This window comes from Bacillus rossius, chromosome 1 (assembly GCF_032445375.1).
Source record: "Bacillus rossius redtenbacheri isolate Brsri chromosome 1, Brsri_v3, whole genome shotgun sequence".
Classification (NCBI taxonomy): Eukaryota; Metazoa; Arthropoda; class Insecta; order Phasmatodea; family Bacillidae; genus Bacillus; species Bacillus rossius.
In genome coordinates, this window is record NC_086330.1 from 363,758,926 (window position 1) to 363,778,393 (window position 19,468).

The 19,468-nt window shown below is 39.0% G+C and overlaps 1 protein-coding gene across 1 annotated transcript in view; it reads left to right on the top strand.

Moving 5' to 3' along the window:
• Positions 1–4,589: 4,589 nt before the first annotated feature.
• LOC134528344 (probable phenylalanine--tRNA ligase, mitochondrial) overlaps positions 4,590–19,468 on the top strand; it is a gene marked incomplete at its 5' end in the record, with an annotated part of 29,330 nt that continues 14,451 nt past the window's right edge. Inside the window, 2 exons of the mRNA XM_063361896.1 lie at positions 4,590–4,670; positions 9,024–9,186. Coding sequence (XP_063217966.1) covers positions 4,590–4,670; positions 9,024–9,186 — 244 coding nt within the window. The remainder of the gene's footprint in view (positions 4,671–9,023; positions 9,187–19,468) is intronic.

A 19,468-nucleotide genomic window follows, 5' to 3' on the forward strand; every position in this document is an offset into this window, starting at 1 on the left:
ACAGTACTTGCAGGTACTTCCCTATAACCTTCCCTCCCAGCTTGAGGTGCCTGTTCCCTATCCCATCTGGCCCAACTGCCTTCCTCACATTCAGTCTCCTCAACTCCCTTAATACATCATCCCTCCGTATTTCCAACCCTCTCTCTCCCCCTGACTTCTCCTCTTGTGCTCCGCACCATACTCCCCCTTTTACAAAAACCGATAAGTATTGTTCCTGCAGTAAACGAGCCTTTTCCAGGTCACTCACACACTCTTGCTCTTCTCCCCATTTACTCTCCTAATATATCAGTACAGATCCGCCCAGTTTCCCCGCCCCCCTTTCTCCATCATCCTTTCCATGTACGCATCCCTTGCTTCCCTAGTTTTCTTTCCCAGTTCCTTCGCCAGATCCTTCATTTCTGCGTTTAGCCCCTCCCCTCCACGCTTCTTGGGTCTTGCGTGGAGCCTCCTGCACTTTCGCTTTAATACCTTTACCTCCCGTCCATGGTAGGGCGGGTCGCCACCCTTTCCTACCCTCCTTTGGAGTACGAAGCACTCCACCATTTGCTCCAATATGCCCCTCAAAACCTCCCACTTCCCTTCTAGTTCTACAATCCCTTCCCACCTACAGAACTACAATTCAAGATATGCCTCCGCCCCTGCTCTATCCGCCCTGCTCCACTGTCTTAACACTTCCTCCCTACTTTCCTTCACCTCCCTCCATCCCATGTCTATCTATGGCGTATTATTATCTGAAAAGCATTTGATTGTGTAAGCCATGATATTTTATTAGAAAAATTAAGTAAATATGGTATAAGAGGTGTTGCAAACAATATTATAAAATCTTACTTATCAAATCGTTCACAAATTACTAGTATTAATGTGACTTATAATAATATTACCACTACTTCTAGGTCAAAAATTTTGAAAATTGGTATTGGTGTTCCCCAAGGTTCAATTCTCGGTCCACTTTTGTTTTTGCTTTTTATTAATGATTTACCTTTGTTTCTAGATTATGGCCAGACTATCATGTTTGCAGATGATACCTCCATTATAGTAACAGGCCAGACTTTACAGGAACTACAAAAAAGAATTTCCATAACCCTCAACCAAATGCAAACTTGGTTTACTGATAATAGACTGATTATAAATATTCAAAAATCTTCTATTATATATTTTAACTCTCAAATAAATAGATTAAATAATATTGAAGTGACTATTGGCAATAATATTCTTAATACTGTAAAAACAGCAAAATTACTGGGACTGAATCTTGATGAGAATCTAAATTGGAATAATCATATATCTTTTCTGTGTCGTAGACTTAGTTCTCTTTGTTTTGCCATAAAAACTATTAATACTAACTTCACATAAAGCAATAATGGCTATGTATTATGCAAACATATATATTCAATAATGAGATATGGTGTTATTTTTTGGGGAAATTCCTTAAATTGGCTAAAGATATTTAAGCTTCAAAAACGGGTTATTAGAATTATTTATAATCTTAGTAAGACAGATTCTTGTAGGCCTATTTTCCTGAATAACAAACTCTTAACATTTCCAGCCATTTATATATATTCGGTTGTCATTTATGTAATTCTAAATATTAAGTATGTAAAGAATAATGAAATACATAATCACTTTACCAGATCCATTTATAAGAATCATATTCCTTTTCATTCAACAAAAAAATACGAATTGAACCCTTTTTACATGGGCCTTAAACTAATAAATGTTCTACCGATATCCCTGTTAAATACACAGCATCCCAATCACATACCATATTCAAACGACATCTCAAAGATTACCTACTACGAATAGCTCCATACTCGGTTAATGAATACTTCAGTGCATCTACATAAATTGCTGCATTGTTTTTTATTATCATTTTTTTATTGTATCATATATTATTGTGTTATAATGTATTTTTTTATATTGTTTTGTTAGTGTATTATGATGTTGTATTTTATTTATAATGTTGCTGACAAAACCTAGACATATGTACTGTCAAATATAGGACGCTAATAAATGAAATGAAATGAAATGAAATGAAATGAATAATCACATAACTTAATGAGGCGAATAAGTTATTTCTGGTTTTAAATGAAGTAATCTAATGTAAGTATATAAACACACGCATTATTAAAGGAGATATGTAGCTAACCTAAACTAACCAAACATACAAACGATTTAAATATTTTTCAGAACTATAACAGAGACTCCATTTTGGACAAATCATGGTTTCAAAGAACAAAAAACGCTCAAATCTCTACCGGAATTGTGATTCCGCCACCTCGTGAGCATGAGAATAGGGCCCCAGTGTTGTATTTTGAATATTCTCGGTTGATGCACTCTTCGATAAAAATAAAACAGTAAATACGAGATGTTTCAGTGTAAAACTCGCCAGGTGTACGTTAATAATTAATAAAAGCACGTGCGACAGAATTTTAAAGACATGTATTTCAATATATTCTATTTTATCAAATATTTCTTATAATAGTTCTAAAAGTTTGTCAGTCCCAGCGTGAGTACTTGTTTCTCTATACAAGAGTCTAGCGTCAGCAATGCTACCGTCCTGATTTTTTTTTTTTTTTTTTCCTAACCTAACTAAAACTAAGTGTATTTTGGAGGGGTCCGGGTTAGGGAGGGACCTAGGTGCGTCTCAGGCCGAAGCCTATACGCCTAGTCATGCTGGGATTAGCCATGCAAGGAGAGGGTCGCATGCATCATGTGCTAGGAGGGGATTGGCCAGCCATGGCAGCGATTGGCGCCATGACTAACTCCCCTCACTCTTAAATCTAGACTATAACTAGAGATAGGTTGGGCCCAGGTAAAACCTGCATAGACACAGGGAAAACCCTGGGCACATTCATGCGGGATGCAAATTGGCATGCATTACGTTGACGTCCCTCGGCTTCAGGTCCCCGTTTTCCCGTTGAAATAAATGTCCTGTTATGCCCGTACTGCCCTCGTCGGAGAGGTGTGGGTCCAGGCCAACGTGGCCGGGACCGGGAAAGGCGGGACCTGGAGGGAGAGTGAAGTGATTGCGAGGAATGTTGGTAGGTTGTCGCAAGCAGAACACGGCATTAACGAATTTCACGAGCCGTCTTTTATTAACGCTTATAAAGTCCTGCCGCAGCCTGGCGGAACCGTCGCGGAACAAGTGCCCTACCACGGCGACACGGACTCCCTGATGACGGGGCGGTTCTCAAATACGTTTCGGCGCGAATCGTAAAGTTTATTAATGCTAGGCTGACCCAGTGAGAGAGGGCCCGAAGACGGAGCGCTGTACATACGCGGCCCGTTACGTAATGTTCCGTGGACGGCGAAAAGTTCAGAGACTCGTAGCACCACGTTCGCGTTGTAGAAACTGCCCGCTAGACACGTCTCCCGATGACTCGTAAGTTAACAATGCTAAGCTGATTCGCGGTGGCAGCTCAGCTGCCGTGACCGACTGCGGACTGAGCGAACGTTCTATCCCGAGCGCAACGTGCGCGGCTCGCGGAGCAACGAACACGTCTGTCTCCGCTCGAGACCAGGACGCGACTGCCTCTCCCCGCTCGCCCGCGGGTGGCGGGGAGGGAGGGGAAAATCGGCCGGCGTGGGAGAGAGCTCCGTCCCGCGGCGCGCCAGGCTGCAATTACATACTACGGCGAAACACTTCAGAAAAAGTTATTGAATTATTTACAAAGACATACACGAGACATTAATTACACAGCGAACTTGCACAATGAATAATAAATAAAATAAGTTAATTACACACATTCAAATCCCTTAATCGTTTACAAATATATACACACTGAAATAAAAGATAAAGTCACATAGAAAAAACACTCGTTGGCATGCTAGGGCGCACGCGGGTGCGTCCCTGGCCGTCGCACACACTGGGGTTCACTGGGGGGAAAACAGGCCCCCTCAGGCCCGCGTCGGTGGCCAGGTACGGCCTCTGTATCTGGGAGGGTACGACGACTGTCGTCAACGTGTAGGAGTTTACAGGAGACAGAGGATGGTCTGGATGAAGTGTTGGATAGAGTAGAAAAGAGTCTACCATGCGGGGGTTGGGCACTTGGACTCGTAGTCCGCTTTGCTTTTTATCCAGGACTGGATTTAGTGACCAGGGACGCAAGCGCCCCTGGTGGTGAGTGGTTGCACTGACCACTCACTCCGCCGCCAGTCAGCACTGCTACCGTCCTGCAACTGGCAGCAAATGCCGATCCTCTCCGAAGTTGGCCGATCGGGAGCGCCTACCCCCTGGATGTTTGATTTCCAAGTATCTTTAATGTAACTATCCTAACCAAATCAACCGTCCACAAAGTTTTAAAGTATTTATAATGTAGCTAACCTAACCTAATTGACCATTAGTTATCATGTCCTTATCTGAAAATTACAATTTAATTAATAAATTTACTTTTATTTGCATTCATTATTCAAATAAATTTATTACTTTTGAAATTATACGTGCTCGTATTTATTTTTACAAGTACAAAAAACATACGAACTTGCCGGAATTCGAACTGGCAACCTTACTATTAGATGATGGCGCCGCTAAGCGCTCAGCCACGAGGCCATATTGGACTAATAGAAGTTTCAGATGACATATATGATCGTGCCGCCGGCCCCAGAACGAGCGTGAGCGATGCGGCAGCCGGCCCCGGAACGAGCGTAAGCGGTGCCGCAGTTGCAGGAAGGTAGTTGCTGTCGCTAGACTCTTCTTTTCTCTATGAGTGACAGTTTTCTTCTCTGCTTGAGAGTAGTAATCAATGGTAGTGAGGTTGTTTAATGTTTACTAACATTAAATCCTATTGGTAAAAATGTTAAGATTCAAAGCATTGAAAGTGAAAGAATACAGTATATTACTATTAAAATTCGCAAGAGACCTAAATTAGAATTTTTTTTAATTTGAATTTAATTTAAAATTCAAATTCTGAAAGTAACAATGCAGTGTTCCAAGTGGGCAAGATTTCAAACGAACTGTATAAGTATATTTAGCACGTCGTTTAATAAAAACTTTTGTGTTGTAGTACAAGGAACACAAAATAACAGTTATTTAAAAAATGATTTGGTATTGGATGGACGCTCTCATAAGCGTGATGAATGGACTAATGTTAGTTCGAAAATCCTATCATACGTTGGAAGGAATCTTCACCTCCAAGAGTACCATCCTCTGTGCCTAGTGAAACGTAACATAATCAACTACTTTTACAAAAATTATGTGGATCGAACTGGAAACCCAATTTTTTCCGTGCATGATGATATAAAGCCAGTAGTAACAGTAAAAGAAAATTTTGACAGCTTGTTGACTCCCGTGGATCACCCCAGTCGACGTAAGAGTGATTGCTATTACATCAATCGCGATTATTTACTGCGAGGACACATGACAGCCCATCAGTCTTCTCTGATATCCATGGGTTTGAACAATTTCTTGATTGCGGGTGATGTATATCGCAGGGATGAAATAGACTCTACTCATTTTCCTGTGTTTCATCAAATTGATGCAGTGCGACTCCGCTCTGAACATGAAGTTAGTAATTACACAGAGTATCTGTTTATTTATAATTATAACTGGTATGTGTACACTATCTCTGTAGTTGAACTGGCAGTTCTGCCAAGATTGGGTGGAACACACTAATTGTTTGCCTTAGAGAGGAGGGTGTGTTATAGGTGAAGGATACTAACAGATTTGCTGGCTAGCTTGTGAAAAACCTTTATTACAGTTATGATTATATTATGATTCAAATATCGCCCAGTGGCAAAGAGACCTCAGCTACTTCACTCTCCCATTTCCTTTAGCTTTTGCCATAGCCTTTTTGCACCCCTCACTTCCATCACTTTCCTCTCAAAACATTCCACTCCCACCCTGTTTCGCCAGCAATGAGTGATTCCCTCTTTCTGTTCGCCTGATATAAATCTGTTTCTTAATTTTCTAAGATAGCATATTTTGAGATATTTAAGGTTCAAATTATTGCCTTAAAATGGTAGTCCATCACAAGGAAGTTATATTGGGTATCCTTAGAAAGATATTTCTCTTAGCTGTTGAATAATTTTTGAAGTTTTAACTCTACTACAATAAGGGGAAAAGTTGAAGCCATCTAGGAGTGTGCAAGTATGTCTGTTTTTATTTTACCAGAATATTGATTTTTATTATTTCTATATTCTGGAGCGGTAAATATGTAGTGTACGGATTATCGTCAAAAAAATTTTTAAAAATCTGAAATAACTTTCATTATATGCTCTTTTACGTCTTATTTTCAAAACAGCCTGCGGAGATAAGAAATTCCAATTACTTTTGGAGATACAGCCGTTCTTATTTTGCAATACAAGACCTATGTAATCATTCGACCGCCGTGATTTTATATTTTGCAGTGTGTGCGTGAATGCCTAAATAACAGAAATTTTCCATTAGGTAAGGTTAGTTACATTATAAATATTTCAAAATAAACGGAAATTAAAAATAATATTAATTAATTTTATTTGTTGCATAGTTTTAAGTATTTATAATGTAACTGACCTTACCTAACAAAACGGGACAAAGGTAGATTAGGAAAGGTCAGCTACATTATAAATACTTTGAAACTGAACGGACATAAAAAATAATAAAATTAATTTTAATGGTTGTTCAGTTTTCAAGTATTTATAATGTAGCTGACCTGACCTAACAAACCGGGATAAAGGATTAACAGTAGGAACTCACGTAATTTTCTTTTTACTTATTACTTGTGCAACAAATAAAACATTAAAATTTGAAACATTAAAAACTCACCTAAGTTAGAGGCGGGTACAATTTCTTTGCCATTAGTAGAAAATGATGTAGTCGTTCACCTACGTCGCGAAAAAAAAAATCCTACACGTAAACAAGCAACAATGTTGAATGCCGCATGAGTGCACAGGATGAAAATTAAAAAACTTGATATATCTTAAAGTATTTGGAATTTCTTATCTCCGCCGGGTTTAATGAAAAGAGGAAGTTAAAGAGCACAAAATAAATTATTTTCGGAATTTTAAATTTATTTTTAACAAATATCGCCCAAATATGAAAATTAAAAAATTTGTTATCTCCTAAAGTAATTGGAATTTCATATCTCCGCAGGCTGTTTTGAAAAGAGGACGTAAAAGAGCATATAATGAAAGTTATTTCAGATTTTTAAAATTTTTTTTGACGATTATTCGTACACTACATGTTTACCCCTGGAGCATTTTGAAAATAAAAATCTGAATTTTGACAGCAATACTTACCTCGTCACAGTCATATATGTCCTCAATACCAAATTTCTTCAAAATCTGAACTGCTGAGGTCAGAAACTTATTTTTGAGTTGATCAGACATGGAATGTGTCCTGTGGTGGATCCATCCTCTGAGCCCACCTCTGTGTGATCCATCCTCACGCTCCCCCAATCCCCCCCCCCCCCCCAACCCCTCCCGGAACAAGGTTACCAGCGTGAATTTTTGCCATCAAATCAATCCTCTTAAATGAAACTTAAGTATTGTTTTACATGTAGTGTTAGTAAATAATACAATATAAATTGTAAAAATGTTTTAGACTAACAGCTAGAAAAGTAATAGTACTTAGCATAAAAATATTTTTAAAAAATTTTTTTTGAAGAATAATGTTTGTATAATTATATAAATATAACCGTTTTCAGGTGGTTTTAAATATTTTCCAAGGGTTTTCAATTAAATAAAATGATTAGTAAATGTTTAATGTTAAATATAAATAATTAGATTTTGTATTTATTAAATTACGAAAAACTCAAGTGGTTCAAGATGTTACTGAAATAAAAGTTAGTGGTTAAGGGTTGTCTTCAATTATTGATTAAATGGGGTCACTGCAAAAAGGCGCTGTGCAAACTTTTCTCAGGTCTGTCTATATTTAATCATTTTAGCCCTTAGAATTTTACTTTTCATTTCTTAAAACAAGCATGTTAATAATTGATAATTCAAAATTCAATAAACTTTTAAAGGCAAAATATTAAAATTCCACATTATACAAACATAAATAGGCTTGATAAGTGGACAATTTGGCAGAGGCCAAGGATATTTTTTGAAATTGAAAATTGGACAAGAACTGTTACTTAAACCAATTAACTTTTTTTTGTGCCAATGAATAAGCATATTGATGCCATTAAATAAAAATTAACTGATAAGGGTTAGTGTGTTCGTGACTAATTTTAAGAGTAAAGCTTTTTATTTTATTTGGAAGAATTTTAATATTAACTGTCCAGGGTTCTGCAAATGTTTCATCTGATAAAACAACCAATTTTTCATTGCAATATGCTGATCAGTCCTTTAGACATTGTTTCCAAAATAAAAGAATGATATTGCAAACTCTCATCTTTGAAGTAACTAAATCCCTATGGATGAAAAAATTTTGTGAACCATGTAGCCTACTATTAAAATATTTTTGTACTAAAATCAAAAGAAGTTTGGTATTCTTAAGTTGATATCAGGTGTCTGCAGCCCCATAAATTTATTTGTTTAAAGGAATAATAATCATACCATTAATATTAACAAATTAATTTATTGTTGTAAGTCTGTTCATAAAATAAGTGTGCTCTATGTTTTGTTTTGTTTTACAAACTAATGAGAGCAAAGTCCTGTTTGGATTACCATATTTTTGGATTATCCGAACAATTGCTGTAATGCAAGAGCATGTATTAAAATACATCTCTTTAAGAAGCATTAAGTTATCACGTAACATAACGTACAACACTTTTAAAAGCACGACGTCACCTAAAAATGTTGGTAATTGGGTCAAGATATAATTTTAAATACATAAAATTCATTTTTTTTAAATCCTTTTTTTCCTGAACTTGTTCATTAGAAGGGGGGGGGGGGGGGGGGGGTTGTCCACGGTAGCGGACTCCGTTGTATAAGCTAAATGCCTGGGCAGTTTTGTTGAAACAATTCTGAGTTGTGTCTGTGTTTTGAAACTATATATTTTTAGGAGGAGGTATTATTCTAGACTAAGAGGGCGTGTGACGCCACACAGCCTCGGAGAGAAGCCCAGTCGCCCGGGCGGCAGACAGCTGGGGGCAGTGTTGCAGGTGTTCAGGAGCGCGGCCGGCGGCGAGGAGCCGCGCGTGTTCGAGCACGGCGGTACGCGCACGGACAGCAAGCAGCGGGAGCACACGCTCGAGGCCACCGAGGCGGTGTCGCACGAGCTGAAGAACTCGCTCGTCGGGTTGGCGCGGTCGCTCTTCGGTGAAGGTGCGTTTGGAGCACGTTGAAGAGTTGGATCCGCACCCCGTTACCAGGGCGCTTTGCTCATGTGGAGGCGGCAGCTGTTTCTTCATATGTCGAAAATAGCTAGTTTCCATGACATGAATCCAAATTGAAACCTAGTAGTAAGATGGTTGTTATTCTTGAACATGAATGTGAACATGAATGCGTGAACAAGAAAGTGAACATAAATTCTAATTTTAGCCGGATAGTTAGACAGTACGTAGGTACTGTACAAGTTTATCTGCTCGTTATTTTCAATGGGAGGTCCATTTTTACACCAATATTTATTGAATTAATGGTATTAAAACTATTAAAATGGGGTATAATCAATTTTCATTTGTCAATAAATTTTAAATTTTTATTTTCTAGTGCAGTAGTGTATGATTTTTTGTTTGTTACATTAGATTTGTACAAGGATGACCGTTAAAAATTTAAACCATACATATCGCGCAGTAACTGGAATACTAGTTCTTGTTGGTTGACAGTAGTGTATATTGCAGCTGTTGCCCCGCAAGACGAGGTGTATAACACGTTATGTATTCTTGCATGAGCAAGAGGTTCATGTGTGCTGGGGTTCAAGTATTAAAAATGAAATGTTGCGTGAACCGAAGACAAATAAAACACAGGATGAAAACCTGCAGCAAGCAAGAATGGGAAAGTATTGCCGAAGCTAGAGCTCATGACCTAGGGCAGTTATGCATACCATTAAGGTGGGCTTTAAATTAACAAAAAAAAAGTTCCATACAACGACTAGGGTAGGTCTGAACTTTAAGAATAAACAAACATTGCAGATGGTTTTATGGTTTTCAAATACAGTACAGGTTTCGATTTGAAGTATATTAAATAAAATAAGTAAAAATTATAAAAATTCACACAAATTGGTGTAGAAAATTAAATGATATATGGACATAAATGTAATATGAATTTTATTTCTTTGGTTATTGAAGAGGCTCTCCATATACAATCATCCTAATAAAACATCTAAAAATGACACGTAACTGTAATTCTGAACGGATTAAGTAGTGATTTTTTTCCCCCATCCTCTAGCAGTACACATCAGATCGTGACCTGTGAGTTGATACTCAAGAGGTTTGGAGGTTGCCGCCAGTGCACGACTTTGTGTTGTGAAACTACATCTTCACATCCTCGGAAATGGCACTCACGTCCATGCCTCTCCCGAGACTCAAACCCAGAACCTCATGGCGACTCCAGCCACAGAGGTTGTTTTGTGTTTTTGTTTTTAAATTAAGTGGAAAAGGTTGTCAGCAATCTCACGTATTGTAACTGTTTAAAGGAATTCATGTACATCTAAAGAAATAATTAATTCCAGTTCTTTAATTTTGGCATGCTGGGGACAGCAGCCTTGCCAGATTGATGATTTTGCTGGATTATCAAACATTGATATGATTTTAACAGGAATACCGAATTAAAATTTATATACAGTACAAGGCATACATATGTGTGTGCATGCATGAATATATCTGTGTGTGTATAAATATGTGCATGTTTGTGCACTATTGCATGCATAAACCTGTGGGTGCGTGCATGCATGCTGTTGTCCATTTTGTATGGTGTGTGTGTGTACAGAGAGAATGACAGGTACATAGCTGGAAAAAAATAGTTTGGTAGATATATGAAAAATAAGAGATGGCTAGATTTTTATAGATAATATAAATGTATATGGATCGATCAATGTAGATGGAAATATAGAGATAAAGATAGATATAGAGATGGATAGTGAAAGTAATCTCTGTTTTTGCTGCTACTCCTAGCTTGTGGTAGCCACTGTAATAAACCTCCTTGCTATTGTATTGATGTGTTCTCACGGGGTTCTTGGCGCCTACCCTCGTTGCAGCAAATACCAGGACCGCTACTGCTGGATGGTCTGCCCAGACTGATAGTCCAGCTAGCACGTCACTGCCCTGGGTTACTGTATGGAGAGTAATTATAAAAAATAAATTTAGTGGTGTTACGTGAATAGTGGAAATTTGCATATAAATGAAATAATAATAATTAAAAAAACATATGATTTAAATGGTTCTTAAATATTGGTGTGAAGTTACGTTTAAAATGAGATTAATTGAGAACAACCAAGGTATCAAATCTAGGTGTCGGAAATTAGATGCAAATGACGTCACTAGAACACGTCGAATATACTGCCGGGTCTAGCTATACGTTGTCGGAGGCTTGAGGCTCTCTTCACAGGACCTCCAGGTGGTCTGCTGCTACACTGGAACTCTGGATGCTGTAATGCTGTAATTAGCGAACTACAGAGGTGTTGAGGTCGCCGGGTATCAGCTGAAGACTCGACATCCCTCTCGTCCTGGAAAGTCTGGTCTAATTCTGGATTGGTCTCACCAATCTTCGTGGTCGAATCTCATCTGGCGCTGCCCTCAGATGTCTGGAACCACTACGAGACAAAAACGGGACCGACGCGGAAGTTGGCACTCGAAGTCGCCGATACTCCCTATCTAGGATTTATTTAATCCAGATGCAATTCTCTCAACTCGTAGAGATGAGAATGCTAAGCAGGACACGATCGCGGATGACGCGAAATCTTCTATTTCTCGGGCGGCAACCAAGGCTTTGGTTCGCCCCAGCCCGAGAAACGTCTTCTTTCTGCCAGATGGCGATGGCGTCTCCCTTCTTCCTACTAATAGCTATTTACTGGCCGTCCCTAGCAACCAAGGAGCTATCGATATCAGCAAACAGAATAAGCTGCATAGTGAAATAAAAACTTGGATGTTGGAGTGTAAAAGAATCGAACTAAGACCAAATGAATAAAGTTTCCAAGGAATAATTCTTAGAAGACCCTGAAGTTGAAAGTGTATCGTCTATGGTAATAAGATGTGTCATATTTGTTATGCCTTGGTTGTCCTCTTTACAATCAAAACAATTAAATACATAATATTCCCTCATGGAATATACAATTAATATTACAATCATAATAAAAATAATAATATATAACTGTAAACAGTTGTACTGGTTACAGAGCCGCTTCAATGTTTGTTGTGATCTTTTCTTCCAGAAAAATCAAAATAAACTTTCTAAATATACCTACATTGAGTTAACATGACTATGTTTTTCTTGAATAACAATCCATAAATTTCTCACTTCTGTTCGTTGAAAGTCTATCAGAGTCTGTGTGAGATAAGTTTCATGACGTTACATTCAGCATATCATAAAAGTAATAATTATTAACATAATATTCAAGATAATAAAATTAAACATATCCCTTGTTTTAGACTAATAGGTAACATGTTGTTATGTTTTAAATCAACATCAATTAATTATTTAAAACAAATCAAATTCTCATATTATATATACACAATATCACATATCAGTATCTAGTCCTGAATAAAGTGACTTAGTTTTTTTTTTCCTTTTGTAGATAAAGATTAATAAAATAATAGAATAAACATGTACAATAGACACAAGTACGTAGAAATGTTATTGACAAATTCGTAGATCGTTGATAAAATATCTGACAATGTTTTCAGTTTAGATAATGCACGAAGTTATGAATCACAAATAAAACATTACGTAGTTATCACGTATACACACTCGTGTTCTTGAACACTTTCTCGTTGTCGACGAAAATGCACTCACTAGTGTTCACTTCCTTTAGTTTGTCTGACAAAAATATTTTAAATAAATGGTTGTTCTCTGCTTAGGCAAAATTGTTTATAATAGTATTGAAATGTCTTTATTATAAGCTCAATACTAATGGTTGAGTATAATGATACTCAAAATTAGCTCATAAGGCAAGCTTTTTGTTTGGTAATAAGCATGTGCCAAATGACAAATTCAATTAAATGAAATCTCATCAGATTCATATATTTATAACAAGAGTAATGAAATACTATCTCTTTGTTTAGCTTAGCGTGTATGGTAGGAACAATTCCTAAATAGAAAATAATATGAATGTCGAAGCTAGGAGAAATGAAACGAAGTAGTGTACGTGTCAGTGCAATAGTGACAGAGCTGTGTTCAGATATGTAAGTTGGTTGAAGGAAGAACGGTAACGTGAACTATATCTCAAAAGAATCTCAGGTATTAATAATAGTGTATGTGACAGTGACGTGTTTCGCCTGACTAACAGCTGGCTCTTCTCTCTTAGATGACGCCTCTCGACGAACACTACTGGATCTTAACGAGTTATCTTCATGATCTTCAAATCTTCCATGACGTAGACATATAGTAGATATCAAATTTTTCAATAATTTCAAAGATAAAATAATTATGTGGCATGGCTCAAATCCTACGCACTGGCTAATAAAAATTCACACCACCTATAGGTGTGACAAACATCGACGACGAAAATCGCATATCCGCGACAAATGTCCGCACTGGCCTACATGCTCAGTGGACAAAAACAAATCGTCGATAAGTGCTCTACGCACAGAAATGTCCTCACTGGTACTCCGACACAGTGGACACTAAATTAGCCTCAAGCATGCGTGCTTGTTTTAGCGATGCAACATATTGTTCTCCCTTACTGTTGGGATAAACATTAATTATAGCCAAACAATAAATCTACTTCATGTCGAATGTCACTGATGACTTGACCAAACATCATTTCTTAAATATACGTTATAGATCAGCGTATCTAAGACTTAGGTTGCTTATAAAGCCTTAGCTGTGTTAGATTAAATCTTCCGATGACCTTGTCACTGTCAGTTTCCTTGAGAGTGTAACAGTTCTCATTTATTCGTTCACAAACTTGAAATGGCCCTTCGTATAATAAAAACAACTTCTTCGTCACCTGTTTCCACATGTCACTAACAGGATTAGTTCGTTTAAGCACTAGGTCTCCTATATTTAACTTCGTTATTCGTTTCGGCTTCTGTAGCTTACTTCGACGTTCTGCAGCTAGATGTAGACGAGCTGTAACAAATTTCTCTATTTGTTCCCTCATATCTTCGCTTATCGTTTCCGGTTCTTTCGTGTTCTTATCGTGGTCGGGTAATATGGCAATCGGTAACGCCTCTGATCGTTCCGCAGTAATAATTTCATGGGGTGTTAATCCTGTCGAACTGTGTACTGTATGATTAAGGATGCATTCTACCAACGGTATATAATCTCGCCAACTTTGTTGTGCATTGTGACAATACGCCCTAAGCATATTTCCTAAATTCCTCATCTGCCGCTCCACAGGATTACTTTGAGGATGACGGACAGAAGAAGTAGTAGGGATCACCCCTAAACTTTGCATCCCTCGATGCCACTTAACGCTGGTGAATTGCGTTCCACGGTCTGACAAAACGCACTCAACTTTTCCTATTTGCGAAATGAATGATTTCATCTTCCTTAACACGGTCTCAGCGTTTGCTTGCTTAATAGCAAAAAGCTTAGTATATTTGGAAAATATATCCATAATTACTACAACGTATTTTACGCCAGCCTTGGATGTGGGTAGGGGTCCATACAGGTCAATAGAGACTAGTTGTAGTGGTTTTTCAGGTAAAATTGGCTGAAATGTCCCTTCAATACTTTCGTTAGAGTGTTTGGATTTCTGACATAGGTCACAAGTAGACACTATTTTTAATATACACTTCGGCATATTATTCCAGTAAACTTGTCTTCGTAGCATTTCGTAGAGCTTAGGAGAACCAATGTGACCTACCAATTCGTGTATTTCTCGAACTATAGTGTTTTGCATGCTAGCTGGTATCACTGGTTTCCAATACTTTTCCACTGGTGTTTTAGGTGCGTTATTCCTAAAGAGAATTCCTTCCTCTGATATACTATACAATAGATGTATCTTGTGAGTTTGTGGTAATTCCAATAATTTAGTTTTGACAGCTTGGCAAAACTCGTCCGTTTCTTGCGCTCCCTTAAGATTGTGAAATATATCCTGTAACTTAGGATTTTCCTCTATGGCTTGCGTGATTAACTTCGCTACCAGGTACTCCTTACTATTTCTGTTTTGAATTGACGACTCGCCTAACATGTCCGGAGCTCGGCTCAAATAGTCAGCTGCTATATTGTCTTGACCTTTCACGTGGTGTATTTCAATGTCGTATTCCTGGATCAGTAAGCACCAGCGCGTTAATCTGCTACCGAATGTCTTGCCAGTTTTTAGACACGTCAGTGCCTGATGATCTGTCATTAATTTAATTTTCTCGCCAAGGAGTAAATCTCTAAACTTCTGCAAAGACCAGACAATTGCCAACGCTTCCCGCTCGGTTACTGTATAATTTCTTTCCGCTGCGTTCATAGTACGACTCGCCATAGCAACTGTTTTCTCTATGCCCAATTCATCATATTGCGCTAGTTTCACGCCCAATGCATACGCTGATGCGTCAGTGTACAAAATAAACGTTTGCCCTTGGATTGGATGGTGAATTACATGTTCGTTCAAAAATATGGCTTTTAACGATTCAAACGCTTGCTGTTCAATTTCAGTCCAATTCCATTCTTTACTTTTCTTAAGTAATGCAAAAAGTGGTAATGCGATCATAGCAACTTGATCCGAATAATTTCTGTAGAAACCTATCACTCCGATAAAAGCTCTGAGCTGCTTTACATTCCTCGGTGTAGGAAAATTCACGATAGCATTTAGCTTATCAGGTGCAGTTCTAATACCTGAAGGTGTGAGTATGTGACCTAAGAAAGGTACCTCTTCCCTGCAAAATAGCGATTTATTTAGCTTGATTGTCATTCCTGCGGCTCTCAGTTTCGATATTACCATGTTTAGATGTTGCATGTGTTCTTCAAACGTACTGGAAGTTATCAATATGTCGTCCACGTATGCGCGTGCAAAACTCTTGCATTCCGGACCCAATGTCGCATCTAAACAACGAGTGAACTCTGCCACCGCATTGCAAAGTCCGAATGGCATGACTTTGAACACGTATTGATGATTTCTGAATAGAAATGCGGTGTACTGCTGTGACTCTCGTTTGAGCGGAATCTGCCAATAGCCTGCAGATAAATCAAGAGTAGTTAAGTACTTGACTCCCTGGTATAATCTCAGTATATCGCTCGTGTTGTGCGGATTTTCACGATCTCTTACAGTTATTTTGTTTATTTCTCGCGCGTCCAAACATAGCCTTACACTACCATCCTTCTTTCTTACGCAGACCATCGGATTAGCGAATGGACTAGCTTCTCTGTGAACTACTTTCCAGTCTAGCATTAAATTTAAATATTCTTCGGCTTCCCGAAAATACTTCGCAGGTATCGGGTACGATTTCTTGTGGAACGGTTCTCCTGCTTTCACAACTATTTTAGCTTCATACAAGTTGTTCCGACCTGGTTTATCTGAAAATACAATTTTATGGTTTTCCAATAAATTATACAACTCCTGCTTCTGATTATTCTCGATCGTCTTTACCTCTAAAACGGCTTGCAACAAATCCTCGGATGTGGCCATTAAAGATTTTCCTTCACTCACATTAGATATCTGGTGTAATCTTATCTCTTGCTGTAGCAATCCGACTAATTTATCAGATACCTGCCATTTTGTTGTAGTGTTTGATACTGTGCTGTCAGTAGTAGTTACTAACCATCCTCCAAAGTCTAGTATAATGCCGTACTTTGTTAAGAAGTCTGTTCCTAGAATGACTGGTTTAGCTAGACCTCTAACGATCAATGGGTTAGCTGTTTTAGTGTGTCCCAATCCTTCTATAGTAATCATTGCCTGTCGATTCACTACTGGGCTTGCTCTAGATGTGACTCCTAATATCTTGAGACTTGAAATGGGTAATATAGGTAATTTAAAAGCTGTATCTTCAATTGCAGATACTAAACTTTCGCTAATGCAACTTATCTCAGCACCACTATCCAATAACACAGGTGTGAGTAATCCGCAAACAAATAAATTTAATTCCGGACAAAATGCTTCTGGAATTTTCGTAACAATGTCATCTTCGTTTGACAAGAAATCTCTCTCATTTTCATGCATTACTATTGTACACATCCTCTTACTGTCTTGGACTAGGATTAACCCCTTATTACTATTCACGATCGGTGCTCGGGGCGTACCATCACCGACCTCTTCTAGTTTAACTTTCTATTTTCCTGGCTGTTACCGGCGCTAAACGTCACGGTACTGGACGTAGACTTAGCCAGTATCGGTTCTATGCCTTGTGGATTTGCATAGTAGGTGATAGGATTGACGGGTTCTTGTCTCGCAAAATACCCTGCGTACTGTGATGACGATGAAGGTTGATTCTGGAATGTATTCTGTGAGAATTGAATAGCTTCATTACCGGCGGCTTCACTTCTCAGTTGGTTAACCGATAACTTGTTAGGGGAGTTTGGTTTGTGTGGCTGTCGGTTCCGCGGACTACCGGATGACTTCGCCTCTCCTCGATTTTCGTAATAATGTTTCGAGTTGTCGTAGTTTTTACTCGAATATTTGGGCGAATGTCTGTCGTCCTTATAGCGCGGCGACCTGGGTGGCCGTCTCGGTGAGGTAGGCGGGGTTCTAGACTGTTCGCCCCTACCTTCTCGCCTAGGCGTTGAATCATAAATAATTCCTCCACGTCTGTATTCTCCGCGTTCCTCGCTGCTACGCCACGAGCGGTTGTGTTTTGAGCGTTCAAACTCGCGTGACTTCGAACCTCTATGGTAAACATCGTTGTTGTCACGGCCTGAATACCAAGTGTTTCGTCTATGGGCCGGCTTATTCTTGCCCCAAATTAGACTGTTCACGTGCGGCTGTTTACGTTGGTTATTGTCCGGGTAATTTTCATTACGCCGCTGATTCCAAGGCTGATACAGCGGTGGTTGTCTGTTCACCGGTGATTTTTCAGATTCCTCTCGCTGGCTATTTCTATTCTGCCGGTCGAGCCTGTCATATGCGAGTAGCTGTTCCCGGAAATCTGCTATCCTGTCAAAGCTTCTACCTGTCAGATGTAATTGGTAGCGCATCGGAAGTTGGCCTAGAATCATTGCCACGAATTCATCGTCGCTCATGACAACGTCTAGATAGCGGGTACGCTCAAACATGTCGCTTAAATGAGCCTCGAGTGTTTTGTTTTTCTTAGGATCATACTTTTCTCCGTGTAACTGAGCGCGTAAATTCCCCTGAATTTTTAAGCTCCAGTGTTGTTGTAGGAAAGCTGCTTTAAACTGTCCAAATGATGATATGGAAGTTTGGTTAACTTCCCACCAATAATATGCGGTTCTTTTCAAACAGTTGTTCAAACATCGCAATTTTTCTGTGTCCGAAAGATTGAATCTCTCCGCGTATTCTTCAAATAATTTTATAAATTTACGTGGATTTTCCGTGGATTTTGAGGAAAATACAGGCATTTCCTCTGACCAATGCCTAGCAGGGTGGTTTAAGGCTGCTGTATCCACTAATATTACTTGTTGTCCGGTTGCAGTGTTGGTAATCACGTCTTGAGAACGGTAAGTAGGCGTAGCCTGGTGTGACGATGCGGACGGGTCTCGCTGCGCTGACGTCATCGTTTCCGCCGCAGACGCGCTTGTAGTGTCAACGTTTATCTGTGTATGCGCTGCCGCTCCAGACAATGATAAATGCTGCACGCAGTTCTCGAGCTGGATCAATTTTCTATTCACGGTTCGAATGTCGTCTGCACTACTCGCTTCATGTCGTTGTAGCGCGGTATTTACGTTCGCGAATTGTGTTTCGCTAAGCTGAACGTAATGGTTGAACTGTTCCTCTGCAGCACGTTTTGCAACCTCTATGCACGTAGTTTCCGTGTTGATTACGTGTTGTTGTAACTCGGTTACTTGCGCGTCAATTTCCTCAAATCTGTTCATTACCGTTTCGCGAATGTTATGAACTTCCTCCTGTGTGTCGCGAATTTGTGTCGCTAGTTGTCTGGTTACGTCACCAATTTTAGCTTCTACTTTGTCTATCAATTCAAAGTGTTGTCGCGCTAGCTCTTCAGACAAATTTTTAGACTGTGCGGCCGCTTCGGTACGTAACAAATCTGTAACTTCCATACGCTGAGATGCTAACGCAGTATCCATTTGCCTAGCCATCTCGTCCGATAATGCTTTTGCCTGTTCCGCCGCTTCGGACCTCTGCCTAACCATCTCGTCAGATAATGTTTTTGCCTGTTCGAGTTTCTGTCTTGTCATTTCATTAGATATATGTTCGGTTACTTCTACACGCTGGGATTCTAACGCAGTATTAATTTGTATAGTAACCACATTCAATGCTCGCATTAAATCCTCCATGGAAATATTATTCGTGTTTTCTTTAGCTGCCTGCATAACTGGTTCGGAAGCGTTACTTTCCTCTATGCGCGCGGGTTCGGGAGCAAAGCTAATTTCTTGACCTGCC